The sequence below is a fragment of the Bufo gargarizans genome, chromosome 2, assembly GCF_014858855.1.
Source record: "Bufo gargarizans isolate SCDJY-AF-19 chromosome 2, ASM1485885v1, whole genome shotgun sequence".
NCBI lineage: Eukaryota > Metazoa > Chordata > Amphibia > Anura > Bufonidae > Bufo > Bufo gargarizans.
The window spans coordinates 341,867,935-341,890,293 of NC_058081.1; the positions used below are offsets into that span (position 1 = coordinate 341,867,935).

General features: G+C 45.6%; 2 protein-coding genes across 8 annotated transcripts in view; one reads left to right on the plus strand and one right to left on the minus strand.

The window, feature by feature from the left end:
* Positions 1–10,437, minus strand: part of BRD8 (bromodomain containing 8) — a 29,921-nt gene extending 19,484 nt beyond the window's left edge. For 5 of the 6 annotated variants that reach the window (XM_044280619.1, XM_044280620.1, XM_044280618.1 and 2 more), the window contains exons 1-3: positions 10,381–10,437; positions 10,138–10,234; positions 636–705 (exon numbers count right to left, since the gene is read on the minus strand). In XM_044280619.1, the coding sequence (XP_044136554.1) occupies positions 636–705; positions 10,138–10,234; positions 10,381–10,399 (186 nt within the window). In that variant the 5' untranslated portion in view covers positions 10,400–10,437. Of the gene's footprint in view, positions 1–635; positions 706–10,068; positions 10,235–10,380 lie in introns of those variants that run through there. The other variant, XM_044280617.1, reaches the window with a different exon arrangement.
* Positions 10,438–18,589: 8,152 nt separating this feature from the next.
* Positions 18,590–22,359, plus strand: part of KIF20A (kinesin family member 20A) — a 33,621-nt gene continuing 29,851 nt past the window's right edge. For both annotated transcript variants that reach the window (XM_044280622.1, XM_044280623.1), the window contains exon 1: positions 18,590–18,674. The gene's annotated coding sequence lies outside the window, so the exon portion shown is untranslated. The remainder of the gene's footprint in view (positions 18,675–22,359) is intronic.

Here is a 22,359-nt window from a genome sequence, read left to right on the forward strand (position 1 = left end):
GAAAGAGGGGTCCTCATGAAAATCGGGACTTATTTATCAGTTCCAGCACTGGAGCAGTTCTCTACATAATTTTCACAAAATAGCTGGGTCAATTTAAGAAAGTCACCCAGCATTTTGCCAAGGTTTCCTGTCACTAGTTTATTAGTACTGGCATGTTCAGTCACGGTGATACCTATGATGTTTATATTTTTTGTTATTTAGGTATTTATATTTTTATTATACGGAAAGGGGGATGATTTAAACTTTTATATTTTTTTAATCGTTTTTTTATTGTTTTGTAATGATTTTGAAGCTCATATGAGCCTACAAAATCTATTTTTTAATTTTGAACAATCATGTATTTTTAAACTGGATTTATTATTGAGAATTGCTTATTTCTTCCTTTCTCATCTGGTGGACAAAATAAGAATTGCACTTCAATTACCGGCATCCCCATTGGCCACAGGGGACAACGGTAGCGCTCCCGGTAGCAGTTTTTGTGCATTTAGATCACTTGATCACGGCATCTAAAGCCTTTAATTACCGCAATCCACATTATTGGCGGTCACGGTAATTGCCCACATGTACGGCGCTGGTAGTGAAAGGGTCAAGGGTTACTTTAAGCTTTTCACATATTTTCAAGAATATAGCCTTACTTTTTGAGAGAACCAATCAGGTGGACGACCGGGTTCTGCAAAAGGTTTGATAGCACGACTCACAGAAACCCTGAAAGAACAAAGAAATAATAAAACTTTTACAAGTCTGCGAGTTCTTGGAATGACATTTTCTCTTAGAAAGTAGAAATAGCAACAATAAGGGATCATTGAAATGACTGGTTTAAAATTTTTATATGTAACAGATGTGGGTTATTCTTTTGTAAAACACTAGAAGTACACTACAATTCGCCTATAGAAAACTGTAACACAGTTGAGCAAGCAGGAATAAATCTTCACATTCTGCACAGGGAGACAAAATGGTGGTTATTTAGCGTTTTTTAATGTTCCATTAAATAGGGTATTCTACTTATGTGTTGAATACAGCAACAGCTGCAGCTTAATACAAGGAGGAACTATGTTAAAGGGAACCGGTCACCTGGATTTTGGGTATAGAGCTGAGCACATGGGTTGATAGATCACCGCTAGCACATCCGCAATACCCAGTCCCCATAGGTCTGTGTGCTTTTATTGTGCAAAAAAACAGATTTGATAGATATGCAAATTAACCTGAGGTGAGTCCTCTATGTGAGATGAGTCAGGGACATCTCAGGTTAATTTGCATATGTATCAAATCATTTTTGTTACACAATGAAAGCACACAGAGCTATGGGGACTGGATATTGTGGATGTGCTAGCGGAGATCTATCAACCCATGTGCTCAGCTCTATACCCAAAATCCAGGTGACAGGTTCCCTTTAACCTCTTAGGGACTGGGCTCATTTTCACCTTAAGGACCAGGCCATTTTTTGCAAATCTGACCAGTGTCACTTTATGTGGCGATGCTGGTAAAATGGAGTTTATGACACTGGTAAAATGGAGTAAAAAAAGAAAAAATACATTTTTATTTATAAATAAAATACCAAATTTACCAAAAATTGCGAAAATTTAGCAAATTTCTATTTCTCTACTTTTATATTTTTTAAAAAGTTATTATTTTACATTCCCCATATGTTTACTTCATGTTTGGATCATTTTGGGAATGACATTTTATTTTTGGGGGGATGTTACAAGACTTAGAAGTTTAGAAGCAAATCTTGAAATTTTTCAGAAATTTTCAAAAACCCACTTACAGTCCGTGCGGCTCCCGGGGCGCTCCAGAATGACGTCAGAGCGCCCCATGCGCATGGATGACGTGCCATGCGATCACGTCATCCATGCGCGTTAGGCGCCCTGACGTCACTCTGGAGCGCCCCGGGAGCCGCACGGATGGTAAGTATACTGCTCCCCCGCTCCCCACTACACTTTACCATGGCTAGACGACGGAACTCTATGCCGGAAGAAAAGAACGCAGGTGTGAAAGAGCCCTTAGCTGGACTGGTTTATTTACACCATGTCCCATTTGAAGCCCCCCTGATGCACCCCAAGAGTAGAAACTCCATAGAAGTGACCCCATTTTGGAAGCTACGGGATTAGGGGGCAGTTTTGTTGGGACTATTTTTAGGGTACATATGTTTTTTGGTTGCTCTATATTACATTTTTGTGAGGCAAGGTTACCAAAAATAGAAATTCTGAAATTCCATCTCCATTTGCCATAAACTGTTGAGGAACACCTAAAGGGTTAATAAAGTTAGTAAAATCAGTTTTGAATACCTTGAGGGGTGTAGTTTCTTAGATGGGGTCACTTTTAAGGAGTTTCTACTCTAGGGGTGCATCAGGAGTTCTTCAAATGGCCTTCCAGAAAACATACGGCATTCCTTTCCTTCTGCGCCCTGCTATTTGGTCATACAGTAGTTTACGACCACATATGGGGTGTTTCTGTAAACTGCAGAATCAGGGTAATAAATATTAAGTTTTGTTTGGCTGTTAACCCTTGCTTTGTTACTGGAAAAAACGGTTTAAAATTGAAAATTTGACCAAAAATTGCTGTTTTAGCACCGTTTTTCTTTTATTTTTTGACCGTGTTCATCTGAGGGGTTAGGTCATAGGGTATTTTTATAGAGCAGATTCTTACGGACGCGGCGATACCTAATATGTCTACTTTTTTTAAAATGTATTTAGGTTTTACACTATATTATCCTTTTATAAACAAAAAAAAAACATTTTAGTATCTCCATAGTCTAAGTTTTATTTTGTTTTTAGGCGATTATCTTAGGTAGGGGCTCATTTTTTGCGGGATGCGAGGACGGTTTTATTGCCACTATTTTGGGGGGCATATAACTTTTAGATTGCTTGCTATTACACTATTTGTAATGTAAGGTGACAAAAAATACCTTTTTTTGCACTGTTTTTATTTTATTTTTTTGACCGTGTTCATCTGAGAGGTTAGGTAATGGGGTAATTTTATAGAGCAGATTCTTACGGACGTGGCTATACCTAATATGTCAAATTTTATTTTTATTTTAGTTTTACAAAATAATTTTTTTGAAAAAAAAATGTTTTTGGTTTTAGTGTCTCAAGTCTGAGAACCATAGTTTTTTTTCCGATTGTCAGTGGCTAAATGGAATCAAAAATTGGGGAAGTGGATTATAAATTTAGTACTCCATGGAAGTGTGGTACTCCCCGAAGCAACCAATAATGCAGAGGCCCGGATGATCGGGGCACATGTCACACTGAGTAGTGGTGTCCTTCCGTATCCCCCTCCTGTGACACACTCTGCACCTTTTTTGGGTCCATCCCTTCTTTTCCGCACGGTCCCACAAGTGAATGTGGATCTGGCGGCGAGGGGTGCTGCAGCTTGCCCTCCTGCCCCCCCCCCCCACACAAATTTTTTGGGGGAGCAAGCAGTTGTTTTTTTTCAGCGTACACTGACTGTGGCCAGCACTCTTAGCGTCCAGCCATTGTTAGCACATCGCACCCCCCACCGCTGATCAGCTTCGAATTTTTTTTATTTATTTTTTTCCTGTTAGGTTTAGGGTAAGTACATGAACACCCGTGCCCCCACACACACGCACACCAAATAAAGATTTCCACACACACACTCCCCTATGGCCCGCCGGATGTTCTCGATCGTGGAGGCATACACCCAGCTTGCCTCCGAGAGCCCCAGTGAGGACGAGGATGACCCCACTTTACTTTTGTCATCTAGCGATGATGATGATGATGAGCCCCCAAGGCTGCGGCATAGATAAAAGTAGGAATAGGCTAGTTAGGTTCAGCTGACATTAGCACATCGCTAATGTCAGCTAGTTTATTAGGGTTAATTCTGGTGACAGAAACCCTTTAATAGCTTCATGCATTTGCCATGTAATAACAGTTCTGGAGTGCCTATTCTTATGACTAAGATGTGCCATTCCTTTATTATTTCTACAAGAAATTATGAATAAATAGCTAGCAGTCTGCAGTAAGGGTGAAGATGGGTGGAAACCAGTTGGGGGTGTTTTCCTACACAGACTGACTCTATCCAATCAGTGCTGCTATTTTCAGACTATGAAGGTGCACACCCCCAACTGGTTACCACCCCTCTGTACCCTTACTGCAGACTGCTAGCTATTCAGTCATAACTTCTAGTAGAAATAATAAAGGAATAGCACAACATAGAACCATAAGAATAGATGCTCCAGAATTGTCATTACATGTGGAATGTGTGTAGCTATTAAAATAGGCATGGCAGGAGCGGTGAAAAGTCCTCTTTAACCACCTCCCGACCGCCTAACGCGCCGATGCGTCCGGGAGGTGGTTGATTTACTCCTCCTGGACGCATCGGCGCGTCATCTCGCGAGACGCGAGATTTCATCACAGCCGGCCCGCGCATCGCGGGCCGGTATTTCGTCGCGAAGTATTTCATCAGCAACCTGCCGGCCAATGATCGCGGCTGGCAGGTTGCTGATTTTTTTAAAAAACAATCAGAAGCCAGATAACCCATCATATTAGTAAATATGATGTGGTTATATGGCTGCTGTGCTCCTCTGCTCCTTCTTTTGGTCGGTTGGTTCCAGCAGAGGAGCACACATCACTGTGAGTACCCACCAACACCACACTTAGCCCCCAGATCACCCCCCTGAACCCCTATTAACCCTTTGATCACCCCTTTGATCGCCCCTGTCAATCACTAGTGAAAGGAAAAAAGTGATCAGTGCAAACTGTCACTTTTTTTCACTGGTATTGACCGTTAGGTTTTAGGTATAGTTTAGGCCCCTTGGTTAGGTAGTTTAGGGATCAGTTAGCGCCCAGCCCACCGCAGTCCGTTATTCGCTGATTAGCGTATCGCTAATCAGCATTTGTACTTTTATAGTATCTGGAAGTGATCAAAACTGATCACGGTCAGATCTATAATTGTATTAGTGTCACTTTAGTTCTCCCTCCACCCAAAACGCAGTGTTTGCCCGATCAGGCCTGATCGGTCGCCCACACGTGCGTTCGCCCACACCCGCCCCACCGCAGTGACAAAAATTTTTTTTTTTTTTATCGCTGCACATTCACTTTACACGCACTGCTGCGATAAAAAAAATCAGTTTTGATATTTTTTATCAACCGCAGCGGCCTCCGGTACTTCGCTAGCCTCCTATTTGTAAGACAGGCTTGCTTTTTTTTTTCTTGGGTAGTCTCAGGGAATACCCCTAAATTTAGTTGCCCACATGTCAAACAGGGGGTATTCTTCTGAAGAGGCCTACAGGCTTCTGACCCAGTCGGATGAGGAATGGGAACCCTCATCTGATGAATCTAGCAGGTCAGAATACGAACCTGTAGAAAGCAGTGGCTCTCTGACCCAAAGTTCGGACGAGGAGGCTGAGGTCCCTGATAGCACCAGGCGTACCCGGCCCCGTGTCGCTAGACCGCAGGTTGCGCAGGATCCGCTTCAAGAGCAGCAGAGTGGGGCTGGTGCTGTCGGATTACGTGGTGAGGCATACACCAGCAGCCCAGCCCTTCCTGGACCTAGTACCAGCACTGCCGTAGAACATGGTGAAGTAGCGAGCACCAGAAGGGCAGTTGAAGCTGGTACGGTGGCACGTGCAGTAGTGACCCCCTCGCAGCCACCGCAAAGACGTGCCCGTAGAGCCCCTAGAATCCCAGAGGTGCTGGCAAACCCTGATTGGCAGTCCCCAACTTCAGCCGCACCTGTAGTTCCCCCTTTCACCGCCCAGTCTGGAGTTCGGGTTGAGACAGCTCAGATCGGTTCAGCCCTGGGATTTTTTGAGCTGTTCTTGACTGCGGAGCTTTTAGACTTAGTTGTGGCAGAGACAAACCGGTATGCCACACAATTTATAACCGCTAACCCGGGAAGCTTTTATGCCCAGCCTTTCCGGTGGAAACCAGTCCAAGTTTCCGAAATTAAAACTTTTTTGGGCCTCCTCCTCAACATGGGTCTAACTAAAAAGCATGAATTGCGGTCATATTGGTCCACGAACCTAATTCATCACATGCCCATGTTCTCTGCTGCTATGTCCAGAACACGATTTGAGACCATCCTGCGTTTCCTGCACTTTAGTGATAACAGCACCTCCCGTCCCAGAGGCCACCCTGCTTTTGACCGGCTCCACAAAATTCGGCCCCTCATAGACCATTTCAACCCATAGACCAAATTTGCAGATATGTATACCCCAGAGCAAAACATCTGCGTAGACGAGTCCCTTATACATTTTACCGGGCGCCTTGGCTTCAAACAATACATCCCAAGCAAGCGCGCCCGGTATGGGGTCAAATTGTATAAGCTCTGTGAAAGGGCCACAGGCTATACACACAAATTTCGTGTCTATGAGGGAAAAGATCAGACCCTGGAGCCGGTCGGTTGCCCTGACTACCTGGGGAGCAGTGGGAAGATAGTCTGGGACTTGGTGTCACCCTTATTCGGCAAGGGGTACCATCTTTATGTGGACAATTTTTACACAAGTGTGGCCCTCTTTAGGCATTTGTTTCTAGAACGGATTGGCGCCTGTGGTACCGCGCGAACTAGTCGCGCAGGCTTCCCCCAACGGCTCGTTAGCACCCGTCTTGCAAGGGGGCAGAGGGCCGCACTGTGTAACGAAGAACTGCTCGCGGTGAAATGGAGAGACAAGCGTGACGTTTACATGCTCTCCTCCATTCACGCAGACACGACAATACAAATTGAGCGAGCAACCCGTGTCATTGAAAAGCCCCTCTCAATCCACGACTATAACCTTCACATGGGAGGGGTGGACTTCAATGACCAGATGTTGTCTCCGTATTTAGTTTCCCGCAGAACCAGACGCTGGTATAAGAAGATGTCTGTATATTTAATTCAATTGGCTCTGTATAATAGTTTTGTTCTCTACAGTAAGGCTGGGAGAACTGGATCCTTCCTCAAATTTCAGGAAGAGATCATCGAGAACCTCCTGTACCCAGGAGGTTCCGTGGCCCCATCCACCAGTGTAGTTAGCCGTCTACACGAGCGACATTTCCCCAATGTCGTTGCTGGTACCTCAACCCACCCGTCACCCCGAAAAAGATGTCGTGTCTGTAGCAGGAGTGGAATAAGGCGTGACACCCGCTATTTCTGTCCTTCCCACCCTGCCCTATGCTTAGGGGAGTGTTTCCGGAAGTACCACACACAGGTACACCTAGCATAGGGATCATCTCACCAGGACAGGCACACAGGGCTATTAGGGCCCATTCACTCACTGCTGCTGCAAACGTCTCCTTTCACCTGGGACAAAGTGCATAACGCACTTCGCCACATCTTTGGACGATTTGCGCTTTGCACATTGACCTATGGGGAAGGAGAGGTTTGTTCTATAAAGTAAGCAAACACGTTAATGTTTAGTTCAAAAAGTTAAAGTTTATATGTTCTGTTCCAAAGTTAATAAAATTATTGCGTTGCGGCCTGTTTTTTCTTTTTTTATTCTTTTTTTTACCTTCCAGGTGGACCAACCGATCGACTAGCTGCAGCACTGATGTGCATTCTGACAGAAGCATTGCGCTGCTGTCAGATTACACGCAAGTCGGTGTATGCGGCGCTGCAAGACGAGATTTTCTCCTCTGCAGTAACAGATACGTTTGCCGAGGCATACGAGCTGAGGAGGAGGCGGCGTTCCTATGCTTTGGCAAACACTTTGTATGTAAAAAAAAATAATAAAATCCCGGCAATGATTTATTCATCCACATCGATTGATGTGAATGGAGAAATCTGGTTTGCCAGGGCATACGAGCTAAGTGGGTATGGATGTTGGGCGGAGCTCCTATGTCCTGGCAGACGCCTTTCCCCTCCTTTTTTTTTTTTGGCAGAGATTTTTTCATCCACATTGATCGATGCGAATGAAGAAATCTGTGCCGTTCATTTTTTTCTTTCAGCCCAGAGGCTGAACGGACAAAAAAAAATCTCATTACCTGTATGCTCAATATAAGGAGAATAGCAGAAACTCCTAATGCTGGCCATACATGTAATGATTGCGGAGACCCTCAAATGCCAGGGCAGTACAAACACCCCACAACTGACCCCATTTTGGAAAGAAGACACCCCAAGGTATTCGCTGAGGGGCATATTGAGTCCATGAAAGATTTAAATTTTTGTCCTAAGTTAGCAGAAAGTGAGACTTTGTGAGAAACAAAAAAAAAAAAAAAACTATTTCCGCTAACATGCCAAAAAAATACATTTCTATGAACTCGCCATGCCCCTCATTGAATACCTTGGGGTGTCTTCTTTCCAAAGTGGGGTCACATGTGGGGTATTTATACTGCCCTGGCTTTTTAGGGGCCCTAAAGCGTGAGAAGAAGTCTGGGATCCAAATGTCTAAAAATGCCCTCCTAAAAGGAATTTGGGCACTTTTGCAGCCTAGATGCGCAAAAGTGTGACACATCTGGTATCGCCGTACTCAGGAGAAGTTGGGGAATGTGTTTTGGGGTGTCATTTTACATATACTCATGCTGGGTGAGATAAATATCTTGGTCAAATGCCAACTTTGTATAAAAAAAATGGAAAAGTTGTCTTTTGCCAAGATATTTCTCTCACCCAGCATGGTTATATGTGAAATGACACCCCAAAACACATTCCTTAACTTCTCCTGAGTACGGCGATACCAGATGTGTGACACTTTTTTGCAGCCTAGGTGGGCAAAGGGACCCACATTCCAAAGTGCACCTTTCGGATTTCACCGGTCATTTTTTACAGATTTTGATTGCAAAGTACTTCTCACACATTTGGGCCCCTAAATTGCCAGGGCAGTATAACTACCCCACAAGTGACCCCATTCTGGAAAGAAGACACCCCAAGGTATTCCATGAGGGGCATGGCGAGTTCCTAGAATTTTTACTTTTTTGTTGCAAGTTAGTGGAATATGATACTTTGTAAGGGGAAAAAAAAAAAAAAAATCATCATTTTCCGCTAACTTGTGACAAAAAATAAAAAGTTCTATGAACTCACTATGCCCATCAGCGAATACCTTAGGGTGTCTACTTTCCGAAATGGGGTCATTTGTGGGGTTTTTCTACTGTTTGGGCATTGTAGAACCTCAGGAAACATGACAGGTGCTCAGAAAGTCAGAGCTGCTTCAAAAAGCGGAAATTCACATTTTTGTACCATAGTGTGTAAACGCTATAACTTTTACCCAAACAATTTTTTTATTTTTGCCCAAACATTTTTTTTTTATCAAAGACATGTAGAACAATAAATTTGGCGAAAAATTTATATATGGATGTCGTTTTTTTTTTTTGCAAAATTTGACAGCTGAAAGTGAAAAATGTCATTTTTTTGCAAAAAAATCGCTACATTTTGATTAATAACAAAAAAAGTAAAAATGTCAGCAGCAATGAAATACCACCAAATGAAAGCTCTATTAGTGAGAAGAAAAGGAGGTAAAATTCATTTGGGTGGTAAGTTGCATGACCGAGCGATAAACGGTGAAAGTAGTGTAGTGCAGAAGTGTAAAAAGTGGCCTGGTCATGAAGGGGGTTTTAGCTAGCGGGGCTGAAGTGGTTAATATTGATAACCTATGCTCAGCATAGGTCACCATTATCAGATCTGCGGGGGTCTGACACCTGCCAGCCCTGCCCATTGGCTGTAAGAGGTGATGACACGCACAGTGTGCACGTGCAGTCTCTCTTTCTGCTGCTATGTCTATGGCAAATCAGCAACAGGGCAAAAAGAGAGAAGGGAAACGACAACACATGCGCACGCCTTACCTTCATACAGATGGCAGCCCCGCTGATCTGATATTGATGACCTATCCTGATGATAAGTCATCAATATTAAAAGCCTGGGGAACCCCTTTAAGAAGAGAAAGAAGGAAACCTACCCGGTGCTAATATGGGGGACATTACACCTCCCACAGGGGCTGTCAGGTTTCTGGGAAAGCTGGATGGAAACTAATATAGATAAAACTAAACTTCTAATAGAGGTGTCACAAATATTTGTGAAATTATTCCACTCATGGGGGTATCAGAGTAAGGTAAAGCTAGGTGGCAACTAATACTGGTGAAATGATACCTCCCATAGGGGTTGTCAGGAAAACCGGGGTGACAACTAACATTGGTGACATTATACCTCTTGGATGATGGGTCAGAGGAGGGTGAACAGTCCATCAGAACAAGCCCACTGTATGGATGGACTCACCAGTTCTGGTCTCCGCTGCGCATGACGGAGGAGGCCAGGCACAGCTTCTCCCGGATCGACCATGGCTCTGTGGGACCTATGTTCAGCAGCTTGTGTTCTAAGGGAGAAAATAAATGAGTAGTCACCAGACCCGGAGAGCGAGCAACAATACTGTGCGCGAAGTGAGGAAAATCATGTAAAAATATGCTTCACGTGCAAAAAGTGTGATAATAACGAGAAAAACGACAATTCCTCGGTACTTACTCCCGGTCCCGGTCGCCATTTTCTCACATACAATAGAGTGAGATAAGACGCGACGTCGCTGTGTGATGACGTCACTGCAGAGCAAGCCCCGCAGGAGACCTGTATGTAGCTCTGGATGGGGATGTGTGCAGTACGTATCTCCCTCACAGCGGGATTGCAGTGGGCAAGAAATATTTATTTGACTGTACATAGCAGTCCACTTTGTTAAAAAAAAATATAAATAAATCTAAATAAATTCTACATGTAAAATAATTGTTTTTCTTAATTACACTTTTATGAGGAGTTATGGGAAATTTCACACGCGCGTATTCAGTCCGTGAAATTCAGTCAGCGCGAGAGCAGTATTTTCCGTAGTAAACTCTGCTCCTGTGATAGGAACTCCCAGCATTAATGTTCTTGCAGTCCTCAGCTGTAATGAACTGTACTCACATAATGCTGTCAGTACAATTCAGTACAGTGCTGTGAGTCCTTGTCACAGGAGCAGTGTTCAGTCCGCGAAATATTTCTCTGACTGAAACCTGAAATTGCCCTTTCTCAGGACCACCTACGACAAATAACACATACACTTTTATTTGCCAATAAGCCGATTGGAAGCCGACTTTATTACATGTCATATTGCAGAACACACGGTGAGAAGGGACCCGACCAGTCACCACACTATGAGAGGGGAATATGCCTGTCCTCAGGCCCATACTGCTTGATTGACAGAGCCTGTCTGATATTGGTTGAGCTAGACCAGGCATCCTCAAACTGCGGCCCTCCCTGCTGTAGGCTGATACCTGTAGGCTGTTCGGGCATGCTGGGAGTTGTAGTTTTGCAACAGCTGGAGGGCCGCTTACCTGCAGTAATACATGAGTACTGAGTAATACTGCAGATAAGGAGATCACAGTTTTTTATTTTCCCACTGCCTCCTGTTCATTTGTATTGCAAGGGAATGGCACTCCTCATTAGCAGGTGCTGGGGTGGGGAACAGTTCCTTACAGCAAAAAAAAAAAACAGAACTTTCCTCACAAAGGCTTATTTATTAGAATGATTCCCCTGACCTGCGATGCACTTAGGATGCACTAAGTTGTCTCCTATAACCAGTCAGCAATCCCATAAAACGCTCTCCCACAGCCAGTCGGCACTCCCAGTGGTCTCCTACAGCCAGTCAGCGCTCACATGAAGTGGTCTCCTACAGCCAGTCAGCGCTCACATGAAGTGGTCTCCTATAACCAGTCAGCACTCCCATGAAGTGGTCTCCCACAGCTATTCGGCGCTCCCATGAAGTGGTCTCCTACAGCCAGTCAGTGCTCACAGAAAGTAGTCTCCCACAGCCATTCGGCACTCCGATGAAGTGGTCTCCTGTAACCAGTTGGCACTCCCATGAAATGTCCTCCCACAGCCAGTCAGCGCTCACATTAAGTGGTCTCCTACAGCCAGTCAGTGCTCACAGGAAGTAATCTCCCACAGCCATTCAGCACTCCCATGAAGTGGTCTCCTGTAACCAGTCGGCACTCCCATGAAGTGGTCTCCTACAGCCAGTCGGTGCTCCCATGAAGTGGTCTCCTACAGCCAGTCAGCGCTCATATGAAGTGGTCTCCTACAGACAGTCAGCGCTCACATGAAGTAGTCTCCCACAGCCAGTCAGCGCTCACATGATGTGGTCTCCTACAGCTAGTCAGTGCTCACATGAAGTGTTCTCCTACAGCTAGTCAGCACTCGAATGAAGTGTTCTCCTACAGCTAGTCAGCGCTCACATGAAGTGTTCTCCTACAGCTAGTCAGCGCTTACCTGAAGTAGTCTCCCACAGCCAGTCAGCGCTCACATGAAATGTTCTTCCACAGCCAGTCAGTGTTCACATGAAGTGGTCTCCTACAGCCAATCGGTGCTCACATGAAGTGGTCTCCCACAGCCAGTCAGCTCTTACATGAAATTTTTTCCCACAGCCAGCCAGTGTTCACATGAAGTGGTCTCCTACAGCCAGTCAGCGCTCACATGATGTGGTCATCCTACAGTCATTCAGCGCTCACATGAAGTGGTCTTCTGTAACCAGTCAGCACTCCCATGAAGTGGTCTCCCACAGCTATTCGGCGCTCCCATGAAGTGGTCTCCTATAACCAGTCGGCACTCCCATGAAATGTTCTCCCACAGCCAGTCAGCGCTCACATGAAGTGGTCTCCTATAACCAGTCGGCCCTCCCATGAAATGTTCTCCCACAGCCAGTCGGTGCTCACAGGAAGTAGTCTCCCACAGCCATTCGGCACTCCCATGAAGTGGTCTCCTGTAACCAGTCGGCACTCCCATTAAGTGGTCTCCTACAGCAAGTCAGCGTTCATATGAAGTGGTCTCCTACAGCCAGTCAACGCTCACATGAAATAGTCTCCCACAGCCAGTCAGCGCTCACATGAAGTAGTCTCCTACAGCAAGTCAGCGTTCATATGAAGTGATCTCCTACAGCCAGTCAACGCTTACATGAAATAGTCTCCCACAGCCAGTCAGCGCTCACATGAAGTGTTCTCCTACAGCCAGTCAGTGCTCACATGAAGTGGTCTCCTACAGCCAGTCAGTGCTCACAGGAAGTAGTCTCCCACAGCCATTCGGCACTCCGATGAAGTGGTCTCCTGTAACCAGTTGGCACTCCCATGAAGTGGTCTCCTACAGCCAGTCAGCGCTCACATGAAATGTTCTCCCACAGCCAGTCAGTGTTCACATGAAGTGGTCTCCCACAGCCAGTCAGCGCTCACATGATGTGGTCTCCTACAGCCAGTCAGCGCTCACATGAAATGTTCTCCCACAGCCAGTCAGTGTTCACATGAAGTGGTCTCCCACAGCCAGTCAGCGCTCACATGATGTGGTCTCCTACAGCCAGTCAGCGCTCACATGAAGTGTTCTCCTACAGCTAGTCAGCGCTCACATGAAGTGTTCTCCTACAGCTAGTCAGCGCTCACATGAAGTGTTCTCCTACAGCTAGTCAGCGCTCACATGAAGTGTTCTCCTACAGCTAGTCAGCGCTCACATGAAGTGTTCTCCTACAGCCAGTCAGCGCTCACATCAAGTGGTCTCCTACAGCCAGTCAGCATACATAGCTGTTTTGCGTGGGGATACTGACTGGCTGAAGCACATTTGCAGTACAGTGCGGCAGTATAATGAACTGTATTAGTTCCACCAATAGCAGAGCACACTACAGGACAGTGTACACAGCAGCAGGCCTCCTACACCAAGGAATGCAATGCCATTACAGTGTTATAATGCGTGAGCTGTCTATACCAGTGACCTTCTGCCCTCTGTTATCAGCCACAATGCCCCCTTAATTTGCCAACCAATGCCTTCCATTACAGCATGAGCCATAATGCCCCTCTAACACTGCCAGCTAATGCCCTACACATTACCAAAAGGCCAAGAAAGTGATTAAAGGGAGTCTGTCATCAGCATTTCACGTTTGTAACCCTTCCCATAGCCGACGCATGCGCACAGCGATGCCCATTCCTTGTACGGCATCACAGTAATGAATGCACATGCGCCGGCGCATGCGCATTAATTACTGTAATGCCGTACAAGGAATGGGCATCGCAGTGCGCATGCGCCGGCCGACGGACTGAGTGCGCAGGCGCGGGATCTCGGCGAAACAACAAGTTAGTAGATAGGCGGTCAGAGGGAAAGGATGGACGGGCGGGTGGAGGGAAGGAAGGGGCGGGGGGAAGCAAAGAAAAGGTTGAGCTAGCAGGGCACCTACGAGGGTAACGCCGCCCCTGGGCACTTGCGAGCCCTCATTTGCATATCTTACAAAGATGTTTTTTGACTTTTTTTTAAGTCCAGGATTGATGCTAAAGGTAACGTTTTTATTAACTGTAAGCATGCTAGAAAGCTATGGGAAGGGTTACAAATGTGAAATGCTGATGACAGACTACCTTTAAAGGGAATCTGATGGCTCCAAAACTATAGTATGCAGTATACAGTGTAAGAGATGCTGAGTGTGGTTATGTAATTTGTATCTTCATATTCACTTGCATTCTGGCTCTGTGCTCCAACAAACCAGCAGGAAAATGCATTCCCTTACCCTGGGTTCACACCTGAGCGTTTTACAGCGCGTTCAAACGCGCTGTAAAACGCTTAAGACATGAAAACCAATGCTTCCCTATGGGAAGGGTTCACACCTGGGCGTTTTACAGCGCGTACGAACGCGCTGTAAAACGCCCGACGCTCAAACAAGTACTTGAGCTTCTTTGGGGCGTTTTGACGCGCGTTTGTGGCCATAGGACACTGCAGTCAATGACACAAACGCGCGTCAAACGCGCGTTTACTATTACAAAAAACGTGCATAAAAACGCGCGACAAAAACGCGCGTAAAACGCGCGTTTGAGGAACGCTTAGGTGTGAACCCAGGGTAAGGCAATTTCAGTTGCTCCTTCTGGCTGCTAAAAGTAAGAACTTGTTTGATCTGAATTTTGTTTTTTGTGGTCAATTTTCTTCAGTCTTTCTCACGTGGGCCTGACATTATGAGTCTTCAGAACCAATTGCTAGTTTTCCATAGAATTATGGTTTAAGCATACAGTGGTTTGTGGACAGGTGATCAATGTCAGATCAGGGGGGTCCGATATCTGGCACTCTCACACATACAGTGGCTGCCAAAAAAGCCTGCTGGGCGTTGGATCCCCACTGATCTGATATTGATGACCTATCCAGATTTTGCAGATCTGTCTTTTGCAGACCAAAATATGGACACGTCCTTGTGTATGTTTTGCATATGGAGAAGGCCCATTGAAGTCTGTGGATAGTGTTTAAATACGGATGCATCTTAGGCTACTTTCACACCTGCGTTCAGGTGTCCGCTCGTGAGCTCCGTTTGAAGGGGCTCACAAGCGGCCCTGAACGCAGCCGTCTGGCCCTAATGCATTCTCAGTGGAGGCGGTTCCACTGAAAATGCATCCGTCTGCCAGCGCTCAGCCTCCGCTCCGCTCAGTGAGCGGACACCTGAACGCTGAAAGCAGCGTTCGGGTGTCCGCCTGGCCGTGCGGAGGCGAGCGGATCCGTCCAGACTTATAATGGAAGTCAATGGAGATGACACCATATGGCTCAATCTTCAAGCGGATCCGTCCCCCATTGACTTTCAATGTAAAGTCTGAACGGATCCGCTCAGGCTACTTTCACACTTAGAAAATTTTCTAAGTTATAATGCAGACGGATCTGTTCTGAACGGATGCAAACGTCTGCATTATAGGAGCGGATCCGTCTGATGAAACATCAGACGGACCCGCTCCGAACGCTAGTGTGAAAGTAGCCTTAGCTAATCCATATTTCATCAGTTTGTCTTCAGTACCTTCACACCCTGCAGATTTTGTTGCAGAAAATTTCAGCGACTAAAAATCAGTTATATTTGTTTAAATGGGATTGTGTTGGCAGGAAGCACATGGATTTTCAGTCCCAGAAATTTTCTGCATCAAAATCTTTTTTGGGTTTTGAGGCACATTTTCCTGCAGGTTTTTCAGCCAAAGTCATAAGTGGATCCAGCAGAAAGAAGAATATTTCCCTATAAGTCCTTCTTTTAGAAGTCGTTGCCAAGTTTGGTTTCAAGTTTCCTACTTTAAAAATTAACTACCGAAGTTTCTCAACTTAGTCACACGCGACTTTGTGAATAACTGACTTTGGCTCATTGGAGCCCATACATTCTAATACTGTACGGAGACAGATCTCCGTACGGTATTAGGGTCCATTCACACGTCCGTGATGTATTGCAGATCCGCAATACACCCTGCCGGCACCTCCCATATTTTTTTGCGGAGCTGCGTCCGGAAGTTCGGGGCCGAAGCCCGGAAGTTCGGGGCCGCGCTCTGGAAATGCGGATGTGGAGAGCACATAGTGTGCTCTCCGCATCCCGTTCTGCCTCATTGAGAATGAATGGATCCGCACCCGTTCCAAAATTGCAGAATGGATGCGGACGTGTGAATGGACCCTTAATCTGAAGTTTTGAACAAAGCGTTCGGAGCGGGTCCGTCTGATGTTTCATCAGACGGATCTGCTCCTATAATGCAGACGTTTGCATCCGTTCAGAACGGATCCGTCTGCATTATAACTTAGAAAAATTTCTAAGTGTGAAAGTAGCCTGAGCGGATCCGTTCAGACTTTACATTGAAAGTCAATGGGGGACGGATCCGCTTGAAGATTGAGCCATATGGTGTCATCTTCAAGCGGATCCGTCCCCATTGACTTCCATTATAAGTCTGGACGGATCCGCTCGCCTCCGCACGGCCAGGCGGACACCCGAACGCTGCTTTCAGCGTTCAGGTGTCCGCTCACTGAGCGGAGCGGAGGCTGAGCGCTGGCAGACGGATGCATTCTCAGTGGATCCGCCTCCACTGAGAATGCATTAGGGCCAGACGGCTGCGTTCAGGGCCGCTTGTGAGCCCCTTCAAACGGAGCTCACGAGCGGACACCTGAACGCAGGTGTGAAAGTAGCCTAAGATGCATCCGTATTTAAACACTATCCACAGACTTCAATGGGCCTTCTCCATATGCAAAACATACACAAGGACGTGTCCATATTTTGGTCTGCAAAAGACAGATCTGCAAAATCTGGATAGGTCATCAATATCAGATCAGTGGGGATCCAACGCCCAGCAGGCTTTTTTGGCAGCCACTGTATGTGTGAGAGTGCCAGATATCGGACCCCCCTGATCTGACATTGATCACCTGTCCACAAACCACTGTATGCTTAAACCATAATTCTATGGAAAACTAGCAATTGGTTCTGAAGACTCATAATGTCAGGCCCACGTGAGAAAGACTGAAGAAAATTGACCACAAAAAACAAAATTCAGATCAAACAAGTTCTTACTTTTAGCAGCCAGAAGGAGCACAGTGGGGCGTAGGAGGAATATTTAAAAAAAAACTGGCAGGTTGGCACCATTAGCAAGTAAAGGTATTTATCTAGAATTAAAAAAAATACATGAAAGGTACTCTTTAAAATTCTCAGGCAATATCTGCAACATAGACATATTCTGTGGATTGAAAATCTGTCCGCATGTCAAGTTATGTGCAGATTTTTTTAACATCTCACCAACTTCACCGTTAGGCTGGGTTCAGACCTGAGCGTACTTGAACGTACGCTCTGTATGCGCGATTGTACGGGCATTTGCAATCGCGCATACAGAGACAAGCGCGCGCCCATTGTCGCGCGTTCCCGCTGAAGTCTATGTATGGGAACGCGCAACAAGACGCCCCAAAGAAGCTCATGTACTTCTTGGGGCGTCAGGCGTTTTACAGCGCGATCGTACGCGCTGTAAAATGCTCAGGTGAGAACCATTCCCATAGGTAATCATTGGTTCTTGCCTGTTGAGCGTTTTACAGCGCGTAGGAACGCGCTGTAAAACGCTCAGGTCTGAACCCAGCCTTACTGTAAACAGTGCAAATGTTCCACGTACAATTCTTCTGCGGAAAATCAGTAGCATTTATACCGAGTGCAGCCCTACCCTACGGCTAGTTTCACACTAGCGGCGGGTGAACAGCCTGTCGGATCCGTCCTGCTGCTAGTTCACGTGTGCCCCCGGACTGCCGATCTGTCCCCATTGACTATAATGGGGTGGCGTTCCGGGGGCAGCACGGCAAGAGGCAGCAGGACTAAAAGTACTGCATGTTGTACTTTTAGTCCGGCTGCCTCTCGCTGTGTGCTGCCGCCGGAACTCCGCCCCATTATAATCAATTAGGACGGAGTGGCAGTCCGGGGCACACGTGAACTAGCAGCAGGACGGATCTGACATGTTGTTCACCCACCGGACAGCCTGCCGGACTCCCCTGCCGCTAATATGAAAGTGCCAATAGCTCCCTTTCACACAGTAGACCCATTCCTTTTAATGGGTCTGCAAAAAATGCAGACAGTACACTGTGTGCTTTCCATGTCTGTAAAAATATAGAAACTGTCCTATAGGCATTGTTACAATGGGTCTGCAAAAAAACGGATGCAACACGGATATCATGGAGACGTAGCTGACGGCTGTACACTACCATAAACGTAGGGCCAGATACTAAAATATCAGAGGTACAACAGAAGAGACCACACAGTAATGTGACATCACTGAGCACCAGAGCCCAGCCCCTCACTGCCTGTTTGTCCGCTCAGACAAACCCTCCCGGCAGGCAAGGTTGACTGCACTGCATCCTGTTCTGATTGGATAGTTTAGAATGTCCCGCTCTGTGATTGGCTGACTCGCAGGTAGTTCATTGTGATTGGCTAGAAGCCGCAGCGCCTGGTTTGAAAGTGCAGTAACAGTCGGTCAGTCACGAGTGCAGAGGTAGCTAGCTGTTCCTTGTAGCGGCAGGTAAGTGTGCGGCACGGGTGGGTGTATACAGCGCGATATAGTTTCCCCGTCTATACCTGTATTGTATACTGTACGTTTACGCGGTCATGTGTGACTTTGTGACTCCCCCGTTGGGACGGAAGCCAGATGATTATGAAGCTGGGTAGCTGTCTGCCCAGTTACTTTATGTTCCCTGGTGTGTGAAGCGGATATGCAGTCTGCATGCTGTGGATTTTGCATCTATTTTATGGGGCTGGCGCAGGTTAAAAAGTGTTATTTTGTGTTTTGTTTTTTGCCCCCCTTGGTTTCAAATCTGTGCTTGGGGAAAATTATGCAGTGTGTGAACTATACCATGTAACTCCCATTGAAATCCATGGGGCATATTTTGGTGCTGAATGTGTGTTCAGCGCAGGAATACATGTGAAAATATCCCTCTGATCATACCCATTGGGAATGTGCAGATGGCTTAAAATACATGGAAGAAAAATCCGACATGTATACGACAAGGAATCTGCGGCAGAATTTTGACGCTGACCTCACTTTAGCCTCATTTGATGTATGAGCGGAATACGGGATGAAATATAAACTGTGTGAATATAACCTTAGACCATTCTCATATCTGCGTTGCAGATTCTGTCACATTTCATGAAAAAGTGAGTGCAGTGTTTTCTCGAAAAAAGGACGCAAAGTATAGTGCTTATTAGGGTAATTTCACACTTGGGGCAGAGGATTCTGGCAGGCAGTTCCGTCGCCTGAACTGCCTGCCGGATCAGTCAAAGTGTATGCCAACTGATGGAATTTGTCAGATGGATCAGGATCCTGATCCGTATGACAAATGCATTGAAATACCAGATTCGTCTCTCCAGTGTCATTTGGAAAAACGGATCTGGCATTTAGTTTTTTTGCGGTCTGAGCTTGTGCAGACCGCAATGCTGGATCTGTTTAGTCAGAATACTCGGGGCCGGATCTGGCGATAATGCATGTCAATGGGATAAAATGCCGGATCCGGCATTCCAGCAAGTGTTCCGAAATTTTGGACAGAGATAAAACCGCAGCATTCTACGGTATTATCTCTCTCCTGAACAGTCAAAAAGACTGAACAGAAGACATCCTGAATGGATTACTCTCCATTCAGAATGCATGGGGATAAAACTGATCAGTTCTTTCCCGGTATAGAGTCCCTAGGAAGGAACTCTATGCCGGAAAAAGAATAACGCAAGTGTGAACGTACCCTTAGGCCTCATGTACACGGCCTTAGTTTCAGTCTGCGTGCAATCTGCATTTTCTGAGGTTTGGCTGCAGACCCATTCATTTCAACAAGGCCGCAAACGATACGGACAGCACACCGTCCATGGGCCACATCGTATGTCTGTTCTGCGGCCTGCAAAAAAAAATCTTTTGGCTGTTTTGTTGACAAGGATATGACGTTTCTACAGAGGTTAAAAAATAAATGGTGGCATGCACTCAGCCGGGAGCCGGGACTTAAGGACCACGAACCGCGGCTGCGTTTATGCGGCCGATGTATGAACTGTTGCTTGTGTCTGTGGCCTGAGTTCACACTTTTTGACGCGTAGAACAATCTTTTCAACAAGTAATAATAAAAACCATTATAAATGGTGCCGTTTCTCAGTACGCTTTGGGTGCATATTTTCTGCGCTACTCGGGTCAGTGTGAGGTCCACAAATGCCTCGATGGCAGCCACTGAATCACAAAAAATTTTTTTTGCAATCCAAGGATAGTAGTCATGGCATGTCTGCAAGTCGCAATACACAAGCAATGCCTTGTGTATACCCCTACATACACAAGGCATTGCTATGTTTTTGCTGGTTTTTTTCTGCATTGAATAGTGCAGTAAAGAAAAATGTAACCTTTTAATATAAAGTCTCTTCTGTACGGGTAAATGTTTAAACTAAATTGGAGTGTCCTCTGCTGGATGAGATCCTGTTATCTGGCATGGTTTACTGATAAAGGGACTTTCACCCAATGCTTTTTCGGAAGCGGTCTTAGATTTAGAACTGGACGGTGCATCCTCCGCCAGCTATGGGCCTATATTAACACCTGCGTCTCAAACTCCTATATATTTGCTGTCAAGAATAACACTGGATTCTGTTCTGTAAAGGCTTGTTATGCTATGATCCTGTTCTTGTATGGAGCTAAAATGGTAGGGGGCACTCAGCTGTGCAGAGCCAGACGGACACAAACTGAAATGAAGAAATTTATTATAACAGATAAGTAAAGCACTAGAAGAGTGTGGCAAACTCTGTATCCTAAAACATATTACAATTAAAAAAAAAAAGCGGTGGATCCACATAAAAAAAATAGGGAATAAAACATGAGATAAAATGCACATAAAAATATCTCTAACTGTTCGCTGATTAGCCCTGCAATGTACTGAAAACGGAGGGTATAGCAGTAGGATGTCCAAAAAGGATACCTGGGGAACCTTCTCAACAATCGGATAAGTCATCAGTCCCAGGTATGAATAGATATGGAGCGTAGATTCCTTATTTGCTCCAATATGCGCAGATCATCAGCTGCAGATAGTAGCAATGTGAAATATAGGCTGCAGAGTGTAATTTCATGGAAGTATACACTTTATCTACAGCTAGGGTAGAGGAATAGTTCATTGACGCCGCTCATATGTTACTTTACCCCTCCTGAAGACCCTCTGTGTTAAGTAGTGGTTCACTGAAGGTTCTGGTTGGCGTGCAATGCCTCTCCCGCTGTGTCTCTAGGAGTCTAGGACCTTCCGCGCTGTTCCACGTGATCGTATCAGGTCATGTGATCAGAGTGAGTCCACGTGATCGATGAGATACGTAGAGAAGCTTAACAGCCTTGGATTGATATTGCTGCAGAGATGTACGACTTTGTTAGCTTGCAATCTCAAAAAATGAAAAAAGGGGAAGGGTGCTTAGGTCCAAAGTCTTAGACGGAATCCATCGATTGTTGCGTGGTAATAGCTGCTGATACCATACGTGTTTTGGGGCTGAAACTTGCCCCTTCCTCAGTGGTGTTCCTGTTCTTGGCATCACTCCTATATGGGGCCATATTATAGCCATCCGAATCTTCTCCATGGACACAGTCATGCTAAGCACGATATGAAATCTGTTCTGTGACGTCTTGGATATAAATATACAGCTCATGCATGTATATGGACTCGACTAGGGATGAGCTAACTTTTATGTTTTAAGGTTCGGCGTACAAGGTTTGGGTTATTCCGTTATGGATTCTGCTACCACGGACAATAACTTATGGTCCGGAGAGATGCCCATACAGAAGAGGACCCTCATCTAAATTGTTGAATATAGTGAGAGCAGCCGAAGCTGTGTATGGAGATCTCCCAACTCTTCTCCAACACGGGGATCAGCATGTTAAGATGGGTTTTCATGCAGATTTCACTGCGCTTCTACAATAAAATCTGAATGTGTTGCGTGAAGATTTTGACGCAGATTTGCACGGGTCTTAACCTTTGCATTCATAGAGCGAAATCCACAAGCAATTTATGTGCTATGGACTTCTAAATCTACACGGAAGAAATGATACCAAGTGTACATGAGATTTGTCAGATCATTCAGCTACACAACACCCTCTGTACACGTACACCCTCTGCTCAGCAGAGCAGGCATGTGTTCCTAAAGGGGTTATCTGGGAATGAAAATAAATAAATTGATGACCACCTAACCTTATGATGGGTCATGAATATCAG